The sequence below is a fragment of the Dermochelys coriacea genome, chromosome 4 (assembly GCF_009764565.3).
Source record: "Dermochelys coriacea isolate rDerCor1 chromosome 4, rDerCor1.pri.v4, whole genome shotgun sequence".
Classification (NCBI taxonomy): domain Eukaryota; kingdom Metazoa; phylum Chordata; order Testudines; family Dermochelyidae; genus Dermochelys; species Dermochelys coriacea.
Genome location: NC_050071.1, coordinates 41,412,120 through 41,438,083, shown reverse-complemented (window position 1 = coordinate 41,438,083; position 25,964 = coordinate 41,412,120). Strand labels below are relative to the sequence as shown.

The following is a 25,964-nucleotide window of genomic DNA, read 5'->3' as shown; positions in this document are numbered from 1 at the left end:
TTTTGCTGTTTCCTAGAAAGTCATTTTATTAGTGAAGATTTTAATCAAGAAACTTTGGTTAGCATGCAGAATTTTGTACATGGTTCAACATGTGCCAAGAAAAACTAGAGGGGAAAAAAAAGCCCTTGAGACATATTCCAGAGAATATTAAGTTTAATCCTGATGACTGGATCATAACTGAAGTGCAGTTATTGTTTGTGGGATGTTCCAAATGGATCTTGAGATTCTACAATACAGAAATTGTTTCATCATAAATTACCAAGCAGATGTCTGGAGCTTAGCTGTAAAAAAGTCCACTGTTTCACCAAAATTCTAAAGTTCGTGTAAATCTTTTTTTTAGTTGCAGGTTTTTACAAGGAACTATGTTGTCTTAAATCAATTTTCATATGATTACATTTGTTCCTTTCCCTGAGAAAAACCTATTATCTTCCCACAAAAAGGAAAAGGGTTTTTTTCTTTTAAATTTTCCCTCCAACACCATCATCATTCAGAATTTTTAGAAGAAAAAAAATTGTACTTTGTATTTGTCTTGTGCTTTCTATCTAAAAAATTCAAAATGCCATAGAAACACTTAATTGTGTGTTTCATTTGTGAGGTTAGTTATGTATAGTTATCCCCATTTGCAGATGGGAAACTAGACATAGAAGTTAACACTAAAATGATTAAACTTGTGTACCTTAAGCTAGGCATCTAAATCTATATTGAGACAACCTGATACATAACAAGAACTGGAAGGATCAGGCCCTTAAAGATAATAAGAAAAACAGTGTATTGTAGCTCTGTACTTTGCACAATTATAGAACTATTTCAAGGGGAAAAAACCTCACCCTCCGGCTGTAAAAGTGTGAAATGCTGCGTGTATATTTCACTGTACTTATTGTTCTTTTTGCTGGGTGTTTTCTTCCCTATAGTTTTTACAGGCATTATTGGTATTCTCCATTAAGTGACTTGCCAACTTCTCTTTTACAAGGAAATACAGTATGTCTTAATGTCACGTCAGAAAATGTTTATATTCAGGCAAGCCAAAGGGCTTGGCTCCAATTGGAAACAGATATCTCTGGTACTGGGGAAAAGAAAGCCATGTCCCTAGAGCTATTTATTGAAAGTTTATTTTTCCTGCCCTTATCTTTGCTAGTTCCTAACCCAGAGGAGAATCAACCAGTAAAGGAAGGGATTGCAATTTACATACCACACTGAACAAAGCCTTATCCTGTCTCATACATTAGTCACAGACAGCATGCTTGAGACATTCTGGGAAGCCCCTGTATAGAAGGCAAAAAAGGTTTAAATCAGAGTTCCATCACCTAAATCTCACTCTGTGTTGCATCCACACACGCACAACTAGTTGGGAACGTTTTCTATGAAGTTTTTGAGACACATGTTTTAATAGAACTTTTTCCTTCCCCCTCCTTCGGACAACCCCACCGGCTTAAAGTACGTATTTTATTTGTTTGCCTTCTTTTAAAGACCTGCAGTAAAACAGACATCCAAAGCCACTGTCAACTGCCACAGACAGGCATGAATGGCCCGGAAACTTCAGCAGACCAGTCACAGGTAAGTGTGCATTTGTGATGGGGAGCAGTATCAGTGGCATGTTGTTTAATTAATGGAAATATGCAAACTAATTAGACATTTACAGCTATCACTTTGTGGATGGATCATTATAAGCTTGTGCATTAAAATAGTCTTGTCAGAATGAATGTATTCTATTTTAATGTATGAAGGTGATACTGGAATGCTATAGATCTTTAGATACTTTTTTTAATCTTTAATTTTTTTCTCTAAGAGGCTGATCTTCAGTGAGGACAATTGCCATGGTAACAAGGCAGCTTCTTGAGGCACTGTTAGCTATTCCAAAATTTGAGCCAGAGGCACCAAGGTGTTCTTTGAATTTACAGGGTGTTTCTCGACTGGAAAGTGTGAGCTGTGACATTTAAAGCCAATCACAGCTTGTCCTTAAAGCTGTATATATTTATCTATTGAATAAAAATGAATTTGCAAACTATATTTGATAGCTTTTGAGAATTCTGTATTAGGCTGTGCTTCCCTTGCCTGGGCTGACAAGCTGTGCCAGCTCAGCAGCGCATGCAGTACAGTGGGGCCGTAGCCACTGGCAGGAGTGGAAAACTCCACGGGCAGGAGGCAGCCACAGATAGATTGCAGGCATGGGGAGTGGGAAGCTCCCCCAGACCAACCTCCAAGGATGAGGTAGTGGCAGTGACACAGGTTAGGGAGGAGTGGCAAGGGATTGGGTCACAGAAGGGTGAGCAGGATTGGGGGGGCGTAATTAGTCCTGGCAGCTCCACAGAGGAAACAAGGTAAAGAAAATGGAATCTGGGCCAGCAACTAGACCCTTGCAATCCAACTGGAACACGACAGGGTCCGACTACAAGTGTTGGGATTGGGTCAGGAATGAAAACAACTTGATATGCTTGGACTTGAGTTCAGGTTTGCTGTGGTCTAGTCGGATTCAGATCAGGCTTTAAAATTAGGAGCTAGCAGACTTCTAATTGACAGTACAGTTTTGCTCTGAAAACCAGGCTACTGACTGGATATTTGGTGAGGATAGGGTGACCAGATACAACTGTGAAAAAACGGAACGGGGTGGGGAGTAATAGGTGCCTATATAAGAAAAAGCTCCGAATATCGACACTGTCCCTATAAAAATGGGGCATCTGGTCACCCTAGGTGGGGGAGGAATTAAAAACAACACTTTCAATTACCAAGCATTTGACATAGCCAATGTGCTTTTCTGTGTTATGTATATTTATTCCAATTACAATTCTGTTTCTACATACAGCTAGTGTGCATCATGGTTTGTTATGAGAACCTGTGATAGCTTCTCAGAAATTATGATCTATTGGGCTAATAATATAAAAATGAAGATTTGCCTGAAACTATACTGGCTACAAATTACCTATGAAGTATATTTGAACCCATTATGGGTCTAATTATGGGCCCACTCCTGAAAACCCTTACTGCTGGGAATAATGCTTACTATACTAGCGCCCCTGAATGAATGGGACTATTCATGCTTGCCAGCACGCCTAGTGGTCGGTGTTTGAAGCACAGGACCTTTATTAGTTGTAAGGCAGGCAAACAATACTTTAATACACAGTATCTTTAAAATAAAAAGCAAAATATGAATGTAGAAAGCTGAAGAAAATCATTAGGCTTTTGCTGACTTTGCAAACTGCTTTTTTAAACAGTTGCACCCGTAACACAATATGATACACAATGGGCTAAAATCTCAGCTGGTGTAAATTGGCATATTTCCATTGACTTCTGTTGGCCACAATTCTCATTTTCGCCACAGAGTAAGCAAACCTTAAATTGAGTGTAAGTTACATTTTTGTTCAATTTAAGGCTTTTTTGCCTTACCAGGGAGATTTCAAGGGTCAGTAATGTAAATATAGCACTTAAATAGAAATTTCCCTCTTCAAATTGCTTTATAAACATTAATATAATAGACATGTAGGGTAGATAAGTGCTCTATAGAATAATATTGAATTTTGGGGTATTAATTAGAAGGATTTATTTTAAATATTGTTTTTTTCTCTCCTTTGAAAGTGTACGTTACTGACAAAAAAGAAGAACATACCAACAGATACTCTTGAACAACAGATCAGAATATTGGAAAGACAGAGACAAGAGGTAACTGATTATAGTATTACGTAATTATAAATTTTGGTCTCCCAAAGCAGGAAATCATAGGGTTCAAATTGTTACTGTTCCTCACACTGATTAATGTTTACTTCTCTAGCAGTTCCTCTGCAGTCAGTGGCAGAATCAGGGCCATAATTTTCTTGTGGAATTCTAGTCCTACATTCTGGAACCAAAATATTCTTGCCTCACAGTTTGTCACAAACAAAGGTCCCAATCCTTCAAACACTTATGTGTATGCTTAACTTTATTCATGTGATAAAGCCATTGGCACGTTTCACATACATAAAGTTAAGCAAGAACATACATGTTTGCAGAATTGGGGCTGCAAACACAGTAATAATATGCTGATATAAGGTGGTGTAGCCAAGCTGAAGGTTAATGATTTCTTGAACCCTGTGTAGGGATTTATAAGACATTAATGCAAACTTTATTAATGCTCATAGTAATTGCAAGGGGTAATGTTGAGCAGCAACAGATTGCTTATTGGGTGTCTGACTCCTAGCAAATTGGGAATGTTTCTTTTTGTGACCATCCTAAACAGTGATCCATGTGTGCTGGATCTCAGGGTGCTTCCAGGGGACATATCTGAAGAGTGTAAACCATTTGTATTGGTTCACTGCTAACTTTTTATGTGCCAATTACGTGTATGATTGGGCCCTACCAAATTCACAGCTGTAAAAAATGCATCACGGACCATGAATTCTGGTCTCCCCCTTGAAATATGGTCTTTTGTGTACTTTTATCCGATATTATTCAGACTTCACAGGGGAGACCAGTGTTTCTCAAACTGGGGGTCTCAATTCAAAAGAGTGTTGCAAGGTTATTTTAGGAATGGTTGCAGTATTGCCACCCTTACTTCTGCACTGCTGCCTTCAGAGCTGGGCAGCCGGAGAGTGGCAGCTGCTGGCTGAGGGCCCAGCTCTGAAGGCAACAGTGTAGAAGTAAGGGTGGCAAACCCATACCATGCAGTTACTTCTGCACTGCTCCTGGCAGCGGCACTGCCTTCAGAGCTGGGCTCCCGGTCAGCACTGCCGCTCTCCGGCTGCCCAGCTCTGAAGGCAGCACTGCCACCACCAGCAGCGCAGAAGTAAGGGTGGCAATACTGTGACATCCCTACAATAACCTTGTGACACCCCCCTAGGATCCTTTTGGGTCAGGACCTCTACAATTACAACATTATGAAATTTCAGATTTAAATATCTGAAATCATGAAAGTTATGATTTTTAAAATCCTAGGACCATAAAATTGACCAAAATGGACCATGAATTTGGTAGGACCCTATTTTGATAAAAGCCAATCCCTTTTCACTTTATATATGGAAACAGTCTTGCTAAACTCAATGGCACTTTCATACGAGTAAGGCAAGTGGGGTTTGCAACATCTAAAATACCTATCATATGTACCTGGCAAGATATAGTGAACTGTAAACAAGAAAAAAAGTGTGTGTAACTTCAGAAAGAAATTGGGAGTGGTAGTTTATTTGCATTGCTACTGTGTTTAACATGAGTCACCTGCAATTTACTGCATATCAGAGAGATGTAAATGTCACTCCCTGCCCAACTATTTTGTTGAGGATGGGGAAGTTCAGTTTATATCTCCACCATGACTGTATTCTGGAATGCAAATAGCAAAGAAATGAAAGACATGTCACAAAGGTCAGTAACCTTTGGACTTTCTCTTCTTGAATGTAAATTGGCCATAGATAATGAGGAGATTCTGAACACCTTTGTTACCTTCAGGATTAAAAAATTAGTCAGTTTAAACTATCTAATAATGCACTTCAGGCAAGTGTTGCTCAATGAGAATTACTGGTTGATAATTGCAGCTGCTGGAGGTGAACAAGCAATGGGATCAACAATTTAGAAGTATGAAACAGCACTATGAAAAAAAGGTAAGTTTGATTGTTTCTATCTGGCTCTAAAAGTGCCACCAGCTGACAGCAGCCCCATCCTTAAATACAAACTAGATTACAGGCATAATTTGAAAAAGAACATTAAAACATTTGCATTCTATGTCCACCCGCAAGTAAAGGAAAAATTTAGAGTTTGAACATAAAATAGCAAGTAACGTGCATATGGGTTTTCTGGCAATCAGTTACTGGAGCTAAGGTTCAAAGTGGTCTTTGAAGTCCTGTGAAGATTGTTGTGGTCATCAAAACAAGGGTCCTCACACCCTCCACAAGATCATGAAAACGGTGCCCACTTTAAGCCATGCTTCCCTGAGAATTAATCTGCAGGTGTGCAGTATGTGCCAAAGCCACTGGAACTGCACAACCACAGCCCCAAATGCCCCTGTGCCATCTCTTATGCTCTGTTCTAGGTTGGTTTATGAATGACCAGCATGGAGATCCCCTTTTTGGTAGGCATGGTAGGGGAAGCTGAAGTTGCTCCATTAGCCCTAATACGTGGGTGGATTTTACCCCATGAGAGGCTATACGGTATAAGGAGCTCCTGTTCTTTTATTTTAAATATATACTGTTACTTCTCTTTTATTAAGAATTTTGTTAAAACAAGTGGTAGTCTCTTCCTCCCTCCTTTCACATTTCTTTTGAAAACACCATAATTATTTAGCAAACTCAGCTGCCTGAGTGTGGTTTCTTCTTTTAAGTAAATAATCATAATTTCTGCCTCTAACTGCCTTATAGGAAAAAGAAATTCCCATTTATTTTTGTTTTCGACCAAAGACAAAATGTTGATTCCCCCGACCCCCCGCAGCTATATTAATAGACCACACGGTTCTTTTCTGAATTGCTTATACACAGAGAGAATACACATGACTTGTCTCCATCATTGCATGATCATTTTGCCCCCAGTTGGATTATGAGGCACATTTTTGCAAAAGGAGCCCACGATGGGGAAGGAAAAAGAGCATTAAATGTGGGAAATCTTTAGAGGGACTGCTCATTAACGGATGTAAATTGGCAGCTAAATCATTGGAGCTAATTGGATTTACAATAGCTGAGGATCGTGCCCAAGGCCAGAGTGCTTAATAATTTCCATTAGAGAGAGACCAGTATGATTTAGGAAAGGGAGGGTGGGGGAAGATCTTATTTACGTACAAACGGTTGTGGCTCCTTCTCTGTGTCTAGCTGTGTGCTGAGAGCAGGAAGGTTTTGAAGGAGCCTGAGGGATACCGCTCCACTCAAGTGTCCTCTGGCTCAATCACCCCCCTGCTGTGAGTGTGTGTGATCATTTTACAGCTTGCAGAAGTGAAAGCGAAACTGGGTGCATCACAGAGAAGTGTCTGCGAGCTGGAGAAAGAAAGGCACCGGATTCAGCAAGAGTGTGAGAGGCTGCAAGCCCTGGCCAGAGATGGACCGTTTCAGGAAGCGGTAGGAGGATTGCACTTTACCTACTTGATTGTGTGTGTCCATAGAGTTGCATGGGATTTGCTCTAGTAAGAGACACAGCGTGGGATGAATTACACCAGTGAGATAAGAATAGAGGATCGGGGTTCCTTGTCAGGTGGTGTTATGCTTCTGAGGAGGCGGCAGGTCGGAGATCCATTTCTAGAAATGTAAGTGACTCCCAGTGGCTGTGTCACTCCGAAAGTTGGCAGAGGGCTGATGAATAGAGCATTTGGGCGGGGCGGGGGGAAGCATACTGATATGATTGTGAACCTGTCCCCTCTCAAACAGATCTGTAAATGGTGAATTTTCTTTATGCTCAATAAAAGAAAATGCTGAAAATAATCTCTCCAAACTGGGTGACTGGGCCACAAAATGGCAGATGAAATTCAGTGTTGATAAATGAAAAGTAACGCATATTGGAAAACATAATCCCAACTATACATACAAAATGATGGGGTCTAAATTGATTGTTACCACTCAAGAACGAGACCTTGGAGTCATTGTGGATAGTTCTCTGAAAACGACAGGTTTCAGAGTAGCAGCCGTGTTAGTCTGTCTTCACAAAAAGAAAAGGAGTACTTGTGGCACCTTTGTTAGTCTCTAAGGTGCCACAAGTACTCCTTTTCTTTCTCTGAAAACATCCACACAAAGTGCATCGGAAATCAAAAAAGCAAACAATGTTGGGAATCATTAAGAAAGGGATAGATAATAAGCCAGAAAATATCATATTGCCTCTATATAAATCCATGGTATCCCATCTTGAATACTGCCTGCAGATGTGGTCGTCCCATCTCAAAAAAGATGTATTGGAATTGGAAAAGGTTCAGAAAAGGGCAACAAAAATGTTTAGGGGTATGGAATGGCTGCCAAATGAGGAGAGATTAATAAAACTGGGACTTTTCAGCTTGGAAAAGAGATGACTAAGGAGCAATATATTGAGGTTTATAAAATCATGACTGGTGAGGAGAAGGTAAATAGAAAGTGCTATTTACTCCTTCTAATAACACAAGAACTAGGGAAAAAGAAAAGGAGTACTTGTGGCACCTTAGAGACTAACAAATTTATTAGAGCATAAGCTTTCGTGAGCTACAGCTCACTTCATCGGATGCATTTGGTGGAAAAAACAGGGGAGATTGATATACACACACAGAGAACAATCTCCCCTCTGTTTTTTCCACCAAATGCATCCGATGAAGTGAGCTGTAGCTCACGAAAGCTTATGCTCAAATAAATTTGTTAGTCTCTAAGATGCCACAAGTACTCCTTTTCTTTTTGCAAATACAGACTAACACGGCTGCTACTCTGAAACAAGAACTAGGGGTCACCAAATGAAATTAATAGGCAGCAGGTTTAAAACAAACAAAAGAAGTATTTTTTCACACAGTGCACAGTCAACCTGTGGAACTCCTTGCCAGAAGCTGTTGTGAAGGCCAAGACTATAATAGAGTTCAAAAAAGAACTAGATAAGTTCATGGAGGATAGGTCCATCAATGGCTATTAGCCAGTATGGACAGGAATGGTGTCCCTAGCCGCTATTTGCCAGAAGCTGGGAATGGGAGATGGGGATGGATCACTTGATGATTACCTGTTCTTTTCATTCCCTCTGGGACACTTGCCAGTGGCCACTGTCAGAAGACAGGATACTGCAGATGGACCATTGGTCTGACCCAGAATGGCCATTCCTATGTTCTTACTGTAGGAATTTAAAGGGGAGCCTTAACTGCTAGATACATACACAAAGTGCTTAAGGATAATTTAGGATAGTAAATATATGTACGTGTTTAACAGAGCACATGTTGTCAAATACATATACAAATATTTAAAGAACTCTTTAACTTACTACTGTTAGGCCCAGTCCTGCAAACACTATCTGGTATAGTGCTGACTACGCTGAGTAGTTCAATAGTAAACACACTATGCCCTAAAAAAGTCACTTGTGGCACCTTAGAGACTAACAAATTTATTTGAGCATAAGCTTTCGTGAGCTACAGCTCACTTCATCGGATGCATTCGGTGGAAGTGAGCTGTAGCTCACAAAAGCTTATGCTCAAATAAATTTGTTAATCTCTAAGGTGCCACAAGTACTCCTTTTCTTTTCTGAAAATACAGACTAACACAGCTGCTACTCTGGAACACTATGCCCTGTAATATGTGTTTGCTAGCTCAGGTCCTAAGGGTATGTCTACACTGGAAATTTCCAAGTACTCCCGCGGCAGCGCTTTGAAGTGCGAGTGTGGTCACGCGCGAGCACTGGGAGAGAGCTCTCTCAGTGCTCTTGGTAATCCACCTCCATGAGAAGCCTGTCTACACTAGCGCTTTAAAGCGCTCAGACTTGCTGCACTCAGGGCGGTGATTTTTCATGCCCCTGAGCCAGCACGTTAGAGCGCTATAAAATGTAAGTGTAGACTTGAAGTCACGGTTCTGTGTTCTTCATGCAGAACATGCGACATGAGATACTGACGCAGTTGGAGGAATGCATTGCTTGCACTTTACCTGTATTAATGTTTATTATTGGCTGCCATAAGATAAACTCGCATCTTTGTATGTAAAGCTTTTCGTCTCCTCTTTTTAACATTTCATTGGTAGTCTGTAGTCTTAGGCCCTGATTCAGCAAGGTCCATGAGAGGATCCTTCTCTGATGAAGTGGTCCAAAGAATGAAAGAGCTGGAGAACCATTGGATTAAAGGATGTACAACACAGTACAACAACTTGGCAGCATCCTTCATACAAACCTCAGATAGTCTGCAGAGTTAAAATAAAACATACATAAAGTTTTAAATAGATAGTAGAAGGAGAATAGCATTAAAAGGGTATTATCCAGGGACAAAAAGATATGTTTTTCCAGTGGGATCTGAAAATGGATAGTTCAATAAGGCCAAGAGATGAAAGGCTTTCCTAGATAACCAACCGCTGCAGAAAAGGTTCTCAGAGCAACAGTGGTGAGGGTGAGTGAAGGGACAGAGAGGAGTTCTGTGCTCACATGAGAGAGAATGTGAGGAGAAGAGCAGGGAGAGGGGTAGGGGACAATGAGTTGTTCTGGAGAAAGTCTATGGAGGGTTTTAAAGCAAGGATGGCAATTTTGAACTGGAATCTGAACTGACTAGAGAACCAGAGGAGGTTGGTTAAATGAGGTAGTGATATGGTTGTGTTCTTTTGTATGTATCAGAAGGGGAGACCCAGCATTTTGCATTTGCTGGGATTTAGGAATGGGTGAAGCCTTAGAAATAATAGTAATTGTCGAGGTAAGAAGAGATGAAAACATTTATAAGGATTTTTGGGAGTTTTATAGCTTAAAAAAAACCCAAGCTCACTCATGTATCTGTAATCAGGAGATGCTCTGCTAACATTTACACATTTGACAAAATTAAATGCTCCAACTAATTTGGAGTATAGTGATGGAATGTAGCCTCGTTATCAGGAAATGTAAGCCTGCAAAGTGCTTTTTCAGTGGGTGGATGTGCACATTAAGATTTATCTTTTTTTTGTGGGCATTTTAATACCATATAAATCACAGCAGCTGACTGCACTGAGGAACACCTGTTGTACATAAGAATGGGTTTTATGACCCCCAGTGTGCTTGAACACACTGGGTTTAGGTTTGTTGTAGTTTGTTTCGTTATTGCCCAAAGCAGAAGACCTCAGAAAATCTCTTAATTTTATTTCTCCTTTTGTACAAGAAGCCCCAAGTTTTAAAATTAAATTAGAAAAATGTCAAAATAAAACTGATCTAACTCAGTCTGACAAAAGCAGCTAGTGAAGAAAGTTTTAACCTTTCAGAGCAATGTGGAGAAGCTTGTACAGTACTGTCACTCTGCGAGTTGGATACTAATCTCACCTCCATTTAGCTGTAAATCCACACAGTAACTGCATTGAAGCCAGTGGTGTTTTACAGTTAGACATCAGTAAGACTGTAGATGTGATGTGAAAACAAAATTGGACTGTATGTTTAATGTGCCAGTCATGTTAATCCCTACAATGTTATCTTAAAAATAACATGGTAAAAGTGCTGTCTTAATTAGGGTACTTTCCTTAACTGAGTAATAGTTAAGTGTGGTCATGCTCCACTCTGCACAGCTAGGGTGGGGGTAAAGGTAACTTTAAGCTGCTTTAATGGCTCCCTGATCCTGGAGCAGGCTGGGTGCTGATTCAGCCTCTCTTGCAATGTAGAGCAACCTCAGGTCTACTCTTAATTGCACCTGCTACAGGAACCATTTCATTAGACGGGGATTGCTGGAGCACTGCTGCACTCCAGCCTGTGCTGGGGATAGGGTTGCCAACTTTCTTCTTGCACAAAACTGAACACCCTTGCCGGCCCACTTCCCTGCCCCTTCCTCACCCATTCTTTGAGGCCCGGCCCCGCACTCTCTCCAGCTCCTTTCCCTCCGTCGCTTGCTCTCCCCCACCCTCACTCACTTTCACGGGACTGGGGCAAGGGGTTGGGATGCGGGAGGGGATGAGGGCTCCAATGGGGGTGCTGGCTCCACGGTGGGGCCAGAAATGAGGAGTTCAGGGTATGGGAGGGGGCTCCAGCTTGGGGTGTGGGAGGGGGTGCAGGGTCTCGGAGGGTGTTTCGGAGCTGGAGGGGGTTCCAACCTGGGGCAGGATGTTGGGGTGTGGGGTTTGGGAGGGTGCAGGAGGGGGTTCCAACCTGGGGAGGGGGTTCAGGGTGTGGACTCTGGCCGGGCAGCACTTACCTCAGACAGCACAGTGAGGCTAAGGCAGGCTCCTTGCCTGCCCTGGTTCCGTGCTGCTCCTGGAAACGGCCACCATGTCCAGCCCCTAGGCGGAGGAACATTCAGGTGGCTCTGCACAGTACGTGCTGCCCGTGTCTGCAGGCGCTGCCTCCCGCAGCTCCCATTGGCCGTAGTTCCCAGCCAATGAGAGCTACGGAGGCCGTGCTCGGGGTGGGGGCAGCATGTGGAGCTTCCCTGATTGCACCTGTGCCTAGGGGCTGCAGGAACATGCCAGTTGCGTAGCCAGGTCAGGCAGGGAGCCTGCCTTAGCCCCGCTGCGCTGCCAACAGGACTTTTAACGGCCCAGTGAGTGATGCTGACAGGAGCCATCAGGGTCCCTTTTCGACAGGGCATTTGGATGCCTGGCAACCCTAGCTGGGGACACCTCCTGTGCAGGGGACTATTATAATGTAGAGCTGGAGTAATAATCTCTCTGCAACCTCATCTGTTTTGATGCCTGGCTTCAAGGCCCCTTTGTGCAACCCGACTACATGAAGGGGTCAAGATCTGGTCTGGTATGTTGTCGTTTTTTCTCATCTTGTGAGTAGGCAGCACAGCGCAATCTCAGCACATTTTATAGCGTCAGGCTCCAGCTACCCATTATTTTTCCTGCTGCTTCTCCTTCCGGTAGTTTGGCACAATTCCTTGGGATAACAAAAGTGTAACACATCTGCCAGACAGCAGATAGTCTGAAAACACACTTGACATTTTTTTTCATCTGAACCTTATCAACATTTCTATATGTTTTTACATTTCAGAATGAAAAAGAAATCCTAAATGAAGCATTGAATGAACTGAAGGAAGAGAACAAGCTTCTGAAGGAACAAAAAGCTTCAATGACCAAAAAGAAAGAGTACTATGAATGTGAAATAAGTCGCCTCAACAAGGTATAGACAGAGAGACGTGTCAGATGGGAAACATTGCTTTAATATTTTTTGTATCTTTTGACCTGAATTTATTTCAAGGATCTTTGCTGTCGGATAATGCCAAAGTGGAAGCCCCTGAATGTTGAAAATAGGGTGCTCTTCTCTCCTCCCATATTGCTCATCTGCTGTGTTGCTGTGGGTGCATAGCAGTGGAACGCTTATCACTACTGTGGGAAACTATGGTTAGTGGAGATAGGAAAGGGATTATCTAAGCCCACCCTTACAGCCAGCTGCTATTGACAGACAGTTGCACTAAAAAGGGAAATGTAAATTTCCTACAGGCCAGCTTCTCACGCACAATCTTCTGTGCTTCAAATTCCAAACCTGACTCAAGCACATTGTGGGTTCCTAGTCATCCTCTTGCCTCAGCAATGTTCATTTTTCAAATTCTTCTATCTGACATTGGCAGTCTCTTCCCTCCACTCTCTCCTCTGATCCCTAACCCATGTCGCCCCAGACATAATGCCATTCTCCCCCTTGCAACATTACTCCCTTCCCTGCTCAGCTTTATAGGGTAAAATCCTGGCTCCAGTTGAAGTCAATGGCAAAGCTCTTTTTATTTTATTTCACCACAATCTTTCTCTCCTGGCACCCAACCACCTTCCTTCTCTTGCCTTACAGCTCAGAATCCAAATTCTTTACACCAGACAGCACCCAATGAAATGCTGTTATTAAAAAGGGGGAAATGTAGTAAATGTTGAATCAAGAGATCACAGAAAGCAAGATGTGTTTTCTAACAATGTACCTCTTGGTAAACCACAAAAGCTTCCTGAGGAAATATGCTGCTCTTAAAAATTACTGTGACGTAACTTTGAGTGATGCATAGGCTAAATTCAAAGCAAGGAAAATGCATGTTGCCTTGTAAAAGAATTTGACTGAATTTGTGGTTTCTCTCGCTGTCTCCGAAATGCGTTGACCGGACTCGCACAGGAACTTTGTGTGACTTCAGCTCCGAAGGTCTATTCATGAAATAATTTACTGGAACATATTGTTCTGTTTTGCTAGGGTCTTATAGTGTGGTTGGGACTGAGGAGGAGCGAGGGAAATATACTCATTTGGGAAGAGCTGTGCTGCCAGTGAGAAACCTGTTGCTCTATAATACAGAACTCGCTGAGTGAAAGAGAGAATTGTTCTTTCTGGTTTACCTGGTATTTGAGTTCTTCTATAACTATTTCGCTAATGTACGTAGAAACTGTTGTTCCCAGTATTGCCAGCCCCATGCATTCAAAAATTGAGTTAGACTGCCCCAAAATCATGAGATTTAAAAAATAAATGTTTTTTATTCGCTTTGTTTTTACAAGCCTTTAGAGTTCACATTTTCCAGCTTTTTCTACACACAATGAGGTCTAGAAACTTTGGGGGTGGGGGAGCTGAGATTCTCACATCATCACGTGACTCCAGGAGTTGGGCCTTTAAGAAAAGCACCCAATATCATGAGATTTGTTCTAAAATCACAAGAATTGGCAGCTGTTCATAATTAGAAATAAAGAAATTAAACGATAAATAGAGAAGCAGAGACTTGTTTTGCAGACAGCATAAAAACAATCCTTCCAGATGGCTTGAGAAGCAGTGTTGCCGCATATTCTAGATTGTAGTTTAATACATAAACAGTAGATTTCTTCCACCCTCCTCCTCTCCAGGTACTATTAAAAAATGAGAACTGTTGAGGGCCACAGAATAATCTGTGAATTCTCCTAGTGGATCAGCTCAAAATTATTTACAGCACACATGTATAATTCTGATATACTAGGAAAATTCACAATGTTCTTCCAATTCATCTCCTCCACTTCCACCTGTGTTTGTGGTGAGCTGATTTGGAGCTAGCACAGATCTGTGACATAAAGTATGTTGGAATTGTTGCCACCTAAAAAACTAATGGAAGTTTTTATTGTAAAGGTGTATATAAAGTCAGCAGAGTTAAAATGGATATGACAAATAAGCTTTATAAGCTTGGTGACTGATTTATAAAAGGAGACGGAAGGCATAAAATTCAGTGGAAAAAAATCAGAGAAATGGGGAAACAATACCTCATCAAGGAACAATGAAATAAGGTCACCTTTCAGATTTCAGAGTAGCAGCCGTGTTAGTCTGTATTCGCAAAAAGAAAAGGAGTACTTGTGGCACCTTAGAGACTAACAAATTTATTTGAGCATAAGCTTTCGTGAGCTATAGCTCACTTCATCGGATGCATCGAAAGCTTATGCTCAAATAAATTTGTTAGTCTCTAAGGTGCCACAAGTACTCAAGGTCATCTTTGAATCAGAGAGCCTGAACCACTGCGTGCAACAAGGCACAGGTGTATACCACATGCATGGCGGGGGGGGGGGAATAAAACCAGATTTCATTCACATTCATCCCAAGCATCTATACTTAACAAATCGTATGTAAAAGAACGGGTTTGACTGGGCACAGACCAGGAGAGTATTTTAGCTTTCAAATGTGTTGTGATCCCATTAAGCTTTACAGAGTCTCTTCCCTGCCTCCCTCTATCCCACCCCCAACTTGTAATTACATTTTTATTTTAACAGGAGTATATCTTGCAGAGAATTAGAACATACTGTCCCACTCAGGCTGGGGGTTGCCGTAGCTATTTGGCTCTCCATTAATTTTATTACCTGTACACAGTAGTGAAATATCATTGCAGAAATAGAATGGTCCAGAATAACTGTAACTCAGAGGGGCAGGCTGCCCCACAAAGTGTGATACAATATAGAGAATCTACAAGTTGACCAGCTGCACGTATTTTTATACTATCTCATCTTTACATCCAACCTCGTTCACACAACCGTGCACATATATTGTAATGTGCTCCTCTCAAATGCCACAACTATTAGGACAGTACGCAAGGTAGCTCAGCAGTTTGGATTAGATTAAAAGTCCTCTCTCCTCTTTCAGTTTCCCCCTTGGGAGGCTATAGGTTATAACTGTAGTTTTACTCTCACTATTTCATGGAAGACAAGGCACATAATATTAACCTATGGTTTACTATGGCCATACGGGCTTTTGGAATTCCTTGCAACTCCTGCTCTGCCCACCCTCTGTCTCTCTAAATTGGTCTTCCCTCCCTTATGAACTTGTATGGGAGCTGGCCAACAGGAGGTCACTTCAGATGGACTCTACTGGGCATTCTGAGAAAATTCAGTGACATCCACATCAGGGAGTGATTCCTCTGTGGACTCCTGGGGAGCCTTTTGATAGCTGGCTGTTTGATGGTCACTCTAAACAGTTCAGACAAGGAGAGAAGTCTGAAACAATTACGAGGAATTATATCTTTTAAAAATGCATAATGTTGAGCATGGTCTCCTAGACAGAGGTTGAGATGGGCCGACACCAAATGGCAAAAGGCCATGTCAGCATAATAAAGCAATCTGACATTTGTTAGCTGGTGATAAGTCATAGAGAGTGAGGAAAAACAATAGTTTTAAGATGATTCCAAACCCATGAATAATTTGAATACAGTAATCTCAAAAAAACAATGTAAGGGAAGTAATGCAAAGTATCATAGCAGGGTTGGACTGAAAAGCAGAGCAGCAGTAATATACTGGTGTAGTGTGTGTAATCCTGACTCCCTCTAGTGGCTGGCCATAGGGACTATGTAACCTCCTGCATGCCAAGAGATAAAGAAGTTTGAACTCGTGCTGTACAAATGTGTACTTTTAGTGCTAAAAGGTCTTTGGTTCAGTCCATTCTGTAGCCATTATTTGCTAAATACTGTAATGGCTAAATGTTTTTTAAAAAAATCTTTAGTTTTGGGAACCCATCTTTAGAAACCTACATTTTTTTTCCCCAAAAAGTTTCTCTAGGCTTTCCAAAACTCTGATTTTTCACAGGCAAAGGCATTGGTAAATGTAAATTGGATGGACCTGCAATGGCTCAATTTGAAAGTGCAAATTCTACTTATGTATGCAATCCAAGCACCGAGTCTCCCAGAATGATAGTGTCCCAAACCTAGAAGCTGGAATGTAGTCACTTCGAAAATTTGGGTAATTAAATATTAGTCGCACAGTTTATACACCGCATGAACTCTGTGACAATTATAAATGTAGTCAAAAGCAATTTATGACTTGCTTGAATCTGTTCAGTCAAAGATGCCAACACTGTAATGATTAAAAAGGAATTAATTTGATGTGGTGAATCCAAATCTGCAGTTACATGTTGTTGCAGGCCCTTCTGGATGCATTGCAAAAGCAATGCCCATCCTTTCTTGTGCCTCATTTGGATAAGTCTGACAGGAACTGCACCCATGAAGAGATGAGGACCCAATTGGAAGTTCTCAGACAGCAGGTGAGAATGCCTGGAAGTCAGTCTGACTGAGTTTTTAACACTGTACTATTTTCCCCCTTTTCTCCTAAGAACTGTGTTCTGGTTAACTTGTTATCCTGATTTTGAAAGGAGGAAGCAGTCTGGCTTTAGTCCAGATAAAATGATGCTTTTAAGATCCTGTTATCACAGTGGTATGCATTGTCATTGGATGAAATTCAGTCGTGAGGACCAGTACAAGGTCTATGACCATGTGGGGACGGGGATGTGGGCAGTTAGACCTACTGGTCAGAGCCAGGGTCAGAAGCCAGAAACCAAAGCCAGAGTTAGAGCTGGGATTTGGATCACACCAAAAGTGGAGCCAGTATCAGTGTCAGGAGTCACACTGAGGGTCGTGACTGGAGTCATAGTCAGAGAGCTGTGCTAAGGGTCAAGCTGAAGCCAAAATCAGAGCGTAGTATCGAGGATCAAACCAGAGTCAGGGAACTATGCCAGGATCATACCAGAGTCAAGAGTTAGGATCCAGTTCAGAAGCAGATCAGGAGTTTTCTCAGTTGCTCAGACAACTTCCTGTGCTCCTCCTGGCTTAAGTCATGTGTTTGGGCCAATTGCTGGAGCTGGACATCTGCTCCAACCAGGAGCTTCATGGGCAGAGCCTCTAGTGGTCCAGGGTCCTGTTAGCCCCCATCCCTGCTAGTTCTGGAGTGCTGTCAGTTAGCGGCCACTGTCTGGGCAATGCTTGGGAACCTGCAGGCCCAGGTTTGAGATATGCAATCCCTCACAGCATCACTTAAAACATCACATAAGGCTTATGTGGGATATGAGAAGGTTATAGGCATTGTGCTAGCTATCTATACAGGACTGAATTTTACCATAATGAATTATCTATTTATTTCAAGAGCTATTGATTAGTCTGATATTGATCTCTTGCATTCTGCCTGTCCTCATTTCTTGTGAGCTGGCACTGTATTGAATTATATAAGAATCCTGTTCTTGGAAAACCAGGATGTTGCACATCTCGGTATTCTAGTCTCTCAGAAGAATGATGCAGCACAAGCAGACATAAATCACAACCTGCATACTGGCTGCAGAGAAAACTCTGCTGTTAGAGAATCTGGAGGTTATCAGTATTACAGTCATCATTTTGAAAAATGGATATGATTTTCTTTGGTTTGTTTTCTCTCTATCTAGGAATAGGTCAGTTTAAACTCACCTGAAAAGTACCTACATTTTTAAATTTTAGGTCTGTCATCCTGTACAGTGTTAGGCAAAGTTATTGAAACACAAATAGATGTGATCAGAAGATACATGGGATAAAATACTTGTTTCTGTCACGTTTGACCAGTTGAGCCAGACTCCACTCTCTAATATAATGTATGCCACATGCTGGGGAGCAGAATCTTGTACTTCATTGTGCTGTAATGGGTTATTTCGTTCTGCTAGACAGTAAAATAGTGTACACCATTTCTCAAAATCCTCCTGGGGGAACTGAAATGTAGCCAGTCAGTTTTATTAATGTATGTTTCTAGTTGTAGATGTCAGTATAGTCATTCTGGACCTTCCACAACATGAAGGGGGACAGAAGAGTTGTGTGGAGGAGGATCAGGGATATCATATCTCCATTGCTTAGCCATCTTTGGCCCATCCCTGGCTGGGACAGAAGGGCTAAGCTCTGAACAAGAAGAGGGGAGGGGCAAAGGAAAAGGGAGAAGCAGGGTGTGGGGGGAATACACAGTCTATGTAACACCCCCTCTTCTTCAGGGCATCAGAACTTTGATGCAAAGTGGTATCATAAGTCACTCCACCGTGAACTGTAGCACAGTCTGCTCTCCCAGAGTTTTAACAGATCATGTGGTTACCTGGCTGTCAGGGTGAAGATGACAGGACCGATTGCTATACAGCTGGTGCTGTGGAGGGGTGATGGTTGATCATAGATGGGCTGAAATATATAGGTCCATGGCTTTCTGCAGGAACACCTGCTGTGCTCCCTCCCAAGGTGCTACTAGCTGACACTGGGCATGCCTCCTTGAGGGATGACAATATGATACTCTGAAAAGGCCTTTTATGCACAGCTTTATGCAGGAAGAGAACCGATAGACACTTCTGCCAGTGCATGTAGGCCTAAAGAGCATTGCTGATGTTGCCAGCTATATGTAGATAATGCAGATAGTGATTTACAAGTTATCTTGTTTCATTTTCTCTGGTTCAGTTGATGGCATTTCTTCACTGAACCAGAGAAACAGCAGTAATATTAACTTGTGACTTAAGTGCTGCATGTATAAAAATGTTGGCTGGTTAATAGCAAAAATATTTTAATTCATGGTGCATCAGGTGAGGGATCATTGAGATGCTTCATGGGTCCCAGCTTACCTCTGGCCTATCATTCTGTTTGAGTGATAAGCTCAGTTTTATATATCCTCATGTTAGCATTTCAGGGACTATCCCTTGCAAGGTCCTGAATACCGCCTGCATGGTAAGAACCAGCAGATCCAGCAGTGGAAGTTGAAGATGCTAATCATTAGAGCTCGTTGGAAAATGGGGAAACTTAAAATACTTGTCTCTTAAACCGGCATTTGAATCATCTTGAAGAATCCACGCCCTTAATATTTGGAATCTTAGTGCTAATCACGTCTAAGGCAGTCCCCAAGCAAGCCATTCAAATATATCAATATTCCACAAATACTGAGATTGTGAATTATTTGTGAGTGGGATCACATGCAGATAAACAGAGTAAGCAAGTATGACTAAAGCTAGGAAAAGCATGGAAAAAATGTTGAAGGTAGATATATAATAGAAGGGATCAGTCTAAAAAGTGCTCTGTAAATTAGCAGTTGCTTGTCGCTTAGTTTGTAAAAATGACACAGGAAATGTAGAATTCCAGTGAGAGTTCCCTCTTAGGATGAATTCTGTATGTGTTTGGAATGTGTTTTTAAAAAACAAAAAAGAGTAATGGAAACTGTGGATCACTGTAGCACTATCACAATACGTTTCATAAATAATATTAATAATTTCAGGTACAGATATATGAAGAAGACTTTAAAAAGGAGAGATCCGACAGAGAAAGACTTAATGAAGAGAAAGAAGCACTGCAAAAACTTAATGAAAGATCACAGTCCCAACTGAACAAGCTGAATTCTCAGGTATGATTGAAAGAAAGTTGCCATTGCCAGCACATGTGCATTTTATTTTTATTTTCTCACTCTCCATACAACCCAAGACTTTTTGACTTCCTTTAATTGACATTGGATTTTATTTGAGGTCACCACGTGGGATGAAATCATTCTGAAGAAATGTTGTAAAGAGATGAGAAATGATGAGAGACTTCTTCCAAATTAAGTAGATGGAGTGTCTATTAAAAAGGCTGTTCAGTATCACTTAAACCACAGTTCTTGTCTTTCTCTTTTTATTTGTTTTGTTGGCATGCACTTGATATAAGAAATACAGCCTCATCCCCAAACTTTGAAATAAAAAAATGTCGCCCCAAGTCCTGCTCTGTTACAGAAACCTAACTGTCTCAGACAGTGGTGTTACTCCAGAGTACGTGAGAGCAGAATCTGTCCTCGTTCAGATTAATAGAGCAGTCTGAACTGAGTCTTTCCATTTGTTGGGAAATTCTTTTTATCTCCAGTGTGATGTCAGTGTTCTGAGATGGGAGAAGGTGAAACGAAATCATAGCACGTACAAAATATTGAGCTTTCACAATCTCTAAAAAATAATGAAACAGCAAGACTTCTCTGTGACAAAAGTTGAGCAACATTTTGCAATAAGTGGCAAGTCATTATGGAATGTACTCTGCTGTACTATCATCCCTCTGAACTTCCTTATTTAACCACAGAAGTATTAGCTGATTCTTAACCAACTCATGCAGCAGTACTGTAGACACTGGATTTTACTGTAGCGTAAGACGCAAGGAATTGATACCCAGTAAGGTACTTGAGTGCCTCCTGGAGAGGTGTTGAGTGCCCTGGCTCCCATTAACTTCACTGGGAGTTGAGGGCATTTAGCCCGCCCAGCAGGTGTTCAGCATTGCACAGAATAAGGCCCCAAATGAGAGAATATTATTAAAGATGTATGGCACAGAAGGCAGCATTTCATTTGAATGCAAAATTGTTAGTTTCAGAGTAGCAGCCATGTTAGTCTGTATTCGCAAAAAGAAAAGGAGTACTTGTGGCACCTTAGACATGTATTTTCCACTGAATGCATCCTATGAAGTGAGCTGTAGCTTACGGAAGTTTATGCTCAAATAAATTTTAGTCTCTAAGGTGCCACAAGTACTCCTCTTGCTACAAGTAGTGCCATCCTGGACATTCAAGCACATGGGAATAGCATGGACATCCTTAGTATGTTACCCACTCAGTAGACATTGGGTATTTCTGTGGATGAATGACATTTTAGTCAGCTTGGGAATGTTTTAAAGAGTTCAGGTGGTTTTAAAGCCATTTCTCTCATTGATATTTGTGCTATGTTAGATCCCAGCCAGGGCTTAGAAATGGCCGCATAGAGCTTCCTTCCAATGGTCATAGGAGGGTATGACAGCCCTTCACTTCAGTGTTGGGAGATCACTCTAAAACACCAATATGTGGGGGAGGGGCAACCACCTACTCCTCTCCAGTGATGTGATCAGGGATAGCAGAGGCATTCTGTGTCATGCACACACAAAGTAGTTTTTTGTAGATGGCCCATGAGCCAGTGAGGATCTCATCATAACATGCACATACATGGGAGTTGTTCCAGCCCCAGTGCTGTAGAAGCTCCAGTGTATGTGTAATGCATGGTGTCTTCTGTGATTAACTGACAGTTGTGTTGGAAGCAGCTTTGGGACAGACAGTCAAGATGGTTTATCAAAGTGAAAATTGTATTTCTCCACAGATAAAAGCATGTTGGCGAGAAAAAGAACTTCTAGAGAAGCAATTAAAGCAACAGGTGTGTGTGTGCCTCTTCCTTGTGTTTTGAATTTACATTAAAAGTTTCAAGGCTTCTGTGAGCTAGTAGAGTAAATCCCTACTTCTAAACTACTCATCTTTCCTCCTTAAGGGTCAGATCCTTCAGCTTTTATCTGTGTTGTACCACCAAAGGCACTGGGACGATACATGAGAGTAAGGGCTGCAGGATCAGCTCTGAAAGCATTCCATAATAAACTCTTTGCTCCCCATAGAAAACTTTCTCTACATATATGGTGGTTGCTACAGGCATGCTATCCATTGAGCAAGTTTCACTACATCAGAGTTCACTAGGGATTAAATTCACCCGTTTGCAGAGGCTCAGCACAATGCCTTTGTACCCTGAAAGCACCCTCTATAAGCATGTTTCACTGTATTAACTCTGGCCCAAATTCATTCAGTAAAGGGTCTGTGATTGATTTGATAATATTTGTGAGGGTTCATGACAAGTGCTAGGTATATCAGTGCAAAGTACTTATTTGATTGGGCCAATTTGTGAGGTGCTGACTCCAGCTTTTACTTTTTTTTTTCTTTTTTTTTTTTTTTGCTCAGTCTTTACCAAAGCATATTTCCATTGACTTCATTGGGCTTCAGTAAAGCCTGAGCAACAACAGAGCAAAAACTGTGAGGACCTCAAGATTTGGCTCATTACTATCTATATTATTTATTAACCAGGTTCCATGCTAAGCAAGTCTGCATGTGGTTAGTATTGGTTGAACAGTGAGTGCTACTACAAGAGATAAAAATGTCAGTTGGTGCCAGAAAACAGTGCTTGTAAGGTAGGTATCAAATACTTCATCCAACAGAAAAATTTCAATGGTCCTTGGCAGGATGTGCGGAAGATGCTGTATCAAGAGAGAGTTATTTGTTCATCAACATTCAGAATAGGTTAAATTAGAAGTCTTGTAGCCAGTTATGGGTCTGGACCCTTCTTCGCTATTAGTGTTCAATGGTTAATTGGTATTGGCATTCTGTTTGATCCACATGTGTGGCTAGTATCATGGTTTAAAAAAAAAATCTTTCTCCTACAGACAAAAGACCTCTCTGTGCCATCTGAGAGGTGCTGCTTCCCACCACAGATGTTCCTTCCATCTTGTGCTAATTATGGAAACTGTAGATTAGTTCTCCACTACCAAGACCCTCGAGTACACATGGCATCAAGAGGCATGTATGATCAGAAACAGCACCCTGTGAGTAGGACTTCTGTCAATTATCATTTTGCAGATCTTAAAACATGGCAAGCTTACATGAGTACTGTGATCCTTTCAGTGATTCATTCTACCCTCTTCTTCAATGAGCTTGATTGTCTCTCAATCCATTTCAGGATCCAGATGAAATCTGTTTCGTCTGTGTTTTCAAAGCTGTCCATGGACTTGAACCAGCCTTGTGCCTCATCTCTGCTCAGTATCTCTCCCTGCCTCTCTCCACACAAATCCCCAGTCTTCATTTAATAAGTCCTGCTCTGTCACCTCTCGTGAAATCTAGACTGGCCTTTGATTCCACACTTCTTTTCAAGCCTCATCTGAAAAAGTCTTTTCTCTCTCTTTGATGTTTTTGTTTTCTCCTATAATTTTTCATGTTAAATTTGTAACTCTGGTCCCACTTTCCTGCCTCCTTGGGAAAATCTGCAGAAAGGGGCTAAAGGGGAGGGAAAGTCCTTGCAGGGATTTCTCTCCATTTCTTGTGTGCTCTGAATGGTGCTGAGGGCGAGATCAGTCTCTGCAGGGCCCAAAGGCTAAAAGACATCTTTTCTCCCCTGCTTTTGCTTCATCTCAAGTGCTTCCTGAGTAGATCTCTGACATACTTACATATCTCACCAACTTGATTTCAATCTGAATTTTACCATTAAAACTGACCCTTGCAGGTTTTGTACAATTTATGCTTTCTCTTAATAGAGAGAATTAATTAAAACCTTCATAAATGCATTTTATATATAATGTTCCTAAGGGGAAAGGGGGTTATTTTACATTTGAGTTAATTAGTAAATTATCTAATATTGAAAATAAATTTTATGCAGGAAGTTTGATTAGAATTTCACTATCACTTAGATCAACTCAGAATCCCATCACAAGTCATGTCTCATTTCTACAGTGCAGCATGGTTTACCTGTATTCATAAACATGAATTTGTTCTGTGAGATACGCAACATGTCTCTGGGCATTCAAAATAAATAATAGTGACAACAAAGGTCCAAACGCTAGTCCTGTTGAAATCAATGTGATTATTTTCTTGACATGTGTGAAAGCAAGAGTTGGCCTAAATAAATATTTCTTGGATACAATGTCAAATTTTCCTGTCGTATGTAGTGAATCACCATATTTATTTGGACAACCTGCTTGACTCTCGTATGGTTTTGTCATTCATGAGTAATGTAGCCATCCCATAATTGGGATGACTTTATACAACACTGCACTGTCATATCCTCTCTATATAGCATGCAAACATTTCTGTGCAAAGAGATGAACTAGTAGCAAGATGCATAACTCTGCTATAAAGCCCTCAGGGCCAAATTCTGACATCTTAATGCATATTTAGTAATATCTTGCTCCAAGATAGCTGTGTTTAGATGGGACTACCTGAGGAGTAAGGTACTACTCAACATGAGTAAGGGTAGTAGAAGATGGCCCTAAATGATTTATGAAATGTCATTTTTCAGGCAAGCTTATTTTATTGTAAAACAATATTACATTACACTTTAAACAAAAAAGTAAAATAAAGGCCTACTAATTTTAAAATCCTATATTTACGCATATGTTACATATTAAATATATTAATTATTCCGGCAATTCTAGCTTAACTTTGCAAAATGTGTTTTTTATGCTTTCAAACTTCAGAAATCTGAGGAAAATTGTGGGCAAGCAGGTCATTTTTGTGTTAGAAATACACTAATCATTGTGTTTATCAGAGTTTGAAATACTGTAAAATGTTTCTCACTGCAGTTTGGACTCGGTCCCAGATTATTTTGGCTTTCCTCCTTGAGCTTTCATCATCTGAGTTTCTAATTGTACCAGAAGGACTCTCTCTGGGTTTATAAATTTTGCCATTCCTAAAAGAGTGCTGAGAAGGTGCAGTCCATTTCTGATTGTTGCTTTGAAGTTTCCATCTTTGTCTTTTGAGGTTTCTATGAAATTTTTTTCTTATGTGAACATAGTGTTGCTTTTTGCTATTTAGCTCTCTGAGAAATTTTCAGTGAAGAAGAAATGAGAGGATTTAATGAGCGTCTTGATTTAACAAATGTAATACTGTGCATTTACTCTGTGTGCTTCTGAATTTTTACCTTTTCTGCATCTCATTTTTTGTTTCTATTGAAAATTTTTAAGGAAACTTTTTTATATTTAGTCTGACTTGAAATATCTCTCTCTTCTGTCCTTGGATTTCTTTCAAGACTGTAATGTGAGAGAGAAAAGAAGAACTTCATGTGCATTATGAACTGAATAGAGCAAAGCACTTAAGCACAAGCTTAACTTCTTGAAGTCGATGGCACTGTTCATATGCTTAAAGTTAAGTGTATACATAGGTGCTTTGGCTCAAATTAGTAATTCTTATGTAAAATATAGAACTTCCAGTTGTAGTAAAACTTCATTTTCCTTAGACTTATGGTCACTTCTTGAATAATGTTACATAATTGCAAAAGGATTTAGGTTTTACTGACCTTAGCCATCATCCATAACAAGAGTCCAATCTTGCAGTTCTAACTTAGGCAAAACTCCTACTGAAATCAGTGAAGTGTCTTCCCAGTGAGGATGGATAAATTGGAATTCTTTAGGGGATAATGTGAATTTTGCCAGAGGTATTTCTGCAAAACAGAATTCTCCCATCTAATTAATTAATTAATTGTGGGTGATGATGTATGGCGTTTCACAGGCTTCCTTAGCTGTCTGAAGCTAGATAGAAAGCCTGACACTACTCCAACTGAGGCTAAAAGGTTTTTTGAAAGTGCTCTGATGTATATAAGGGCTGAATCCTAATGTAATTAGAAAACAAACAATTTTATAAAATGGTCTTTAAGAATCAAATAGACTGGTAGTTATTTACCACATTTTGCAATATAAAATAAAGAAATACATTTCCCTCTTCTCTGAAAAATGT

The 25,964-nt window shown here is 40.8% G+C and overlaps 1 protein-coding gene across 1 annotated transcript in view; it reads left to right on the top strand.

The window, feature by feature from the left end:
* Positions 1 to 25,964, top strand: part of TNIP3 (TNFAIP3 interacting protein 3) — a 116,673-nt gene that overhangs the window by 74,319 nt on the left and 16,390 nt on the right. Inside the window, exons 4-12 of the mRNA XM_043513266.1 lie at positions 1,468 to 1,554; positions 3,571 to 3,654; positions 5,493 to 5,558; positions 6,867 to 6,998; positions 12,508 to 12,636; positions 16,840 to 16,959; positions 19,950 to 20,075; positions 21,805 to 21,858; positions 22,907 to 23,065. Of these exons, the coding sequence (XP_043369201.1) occupies positions 1,468 to 1,554; positions 3,571 to 3,654; positions 5,493 to 5,558; positions 6,867 to 6,998; positions 12,508 to 12,636; positions 16,840 to 16,959; positions 19,950 to 20,075; positions 21,805 to 21,858; positions 22,907 to 23,065 (957 nt within the window). The remainder of the gene's footprint in view (positions 1 to 1,467; positions 1,555 to 3,570; positions 3,655 to 5,492; positions 5,559 to 6,866; positions 6,999 to 12,507; positions 12,637 to 16,839; positions 16,960 to 19,949; positions 20,076 to 21,804; positions 21,859 to 22,906; positions 23,066 to 25,964) is intronic.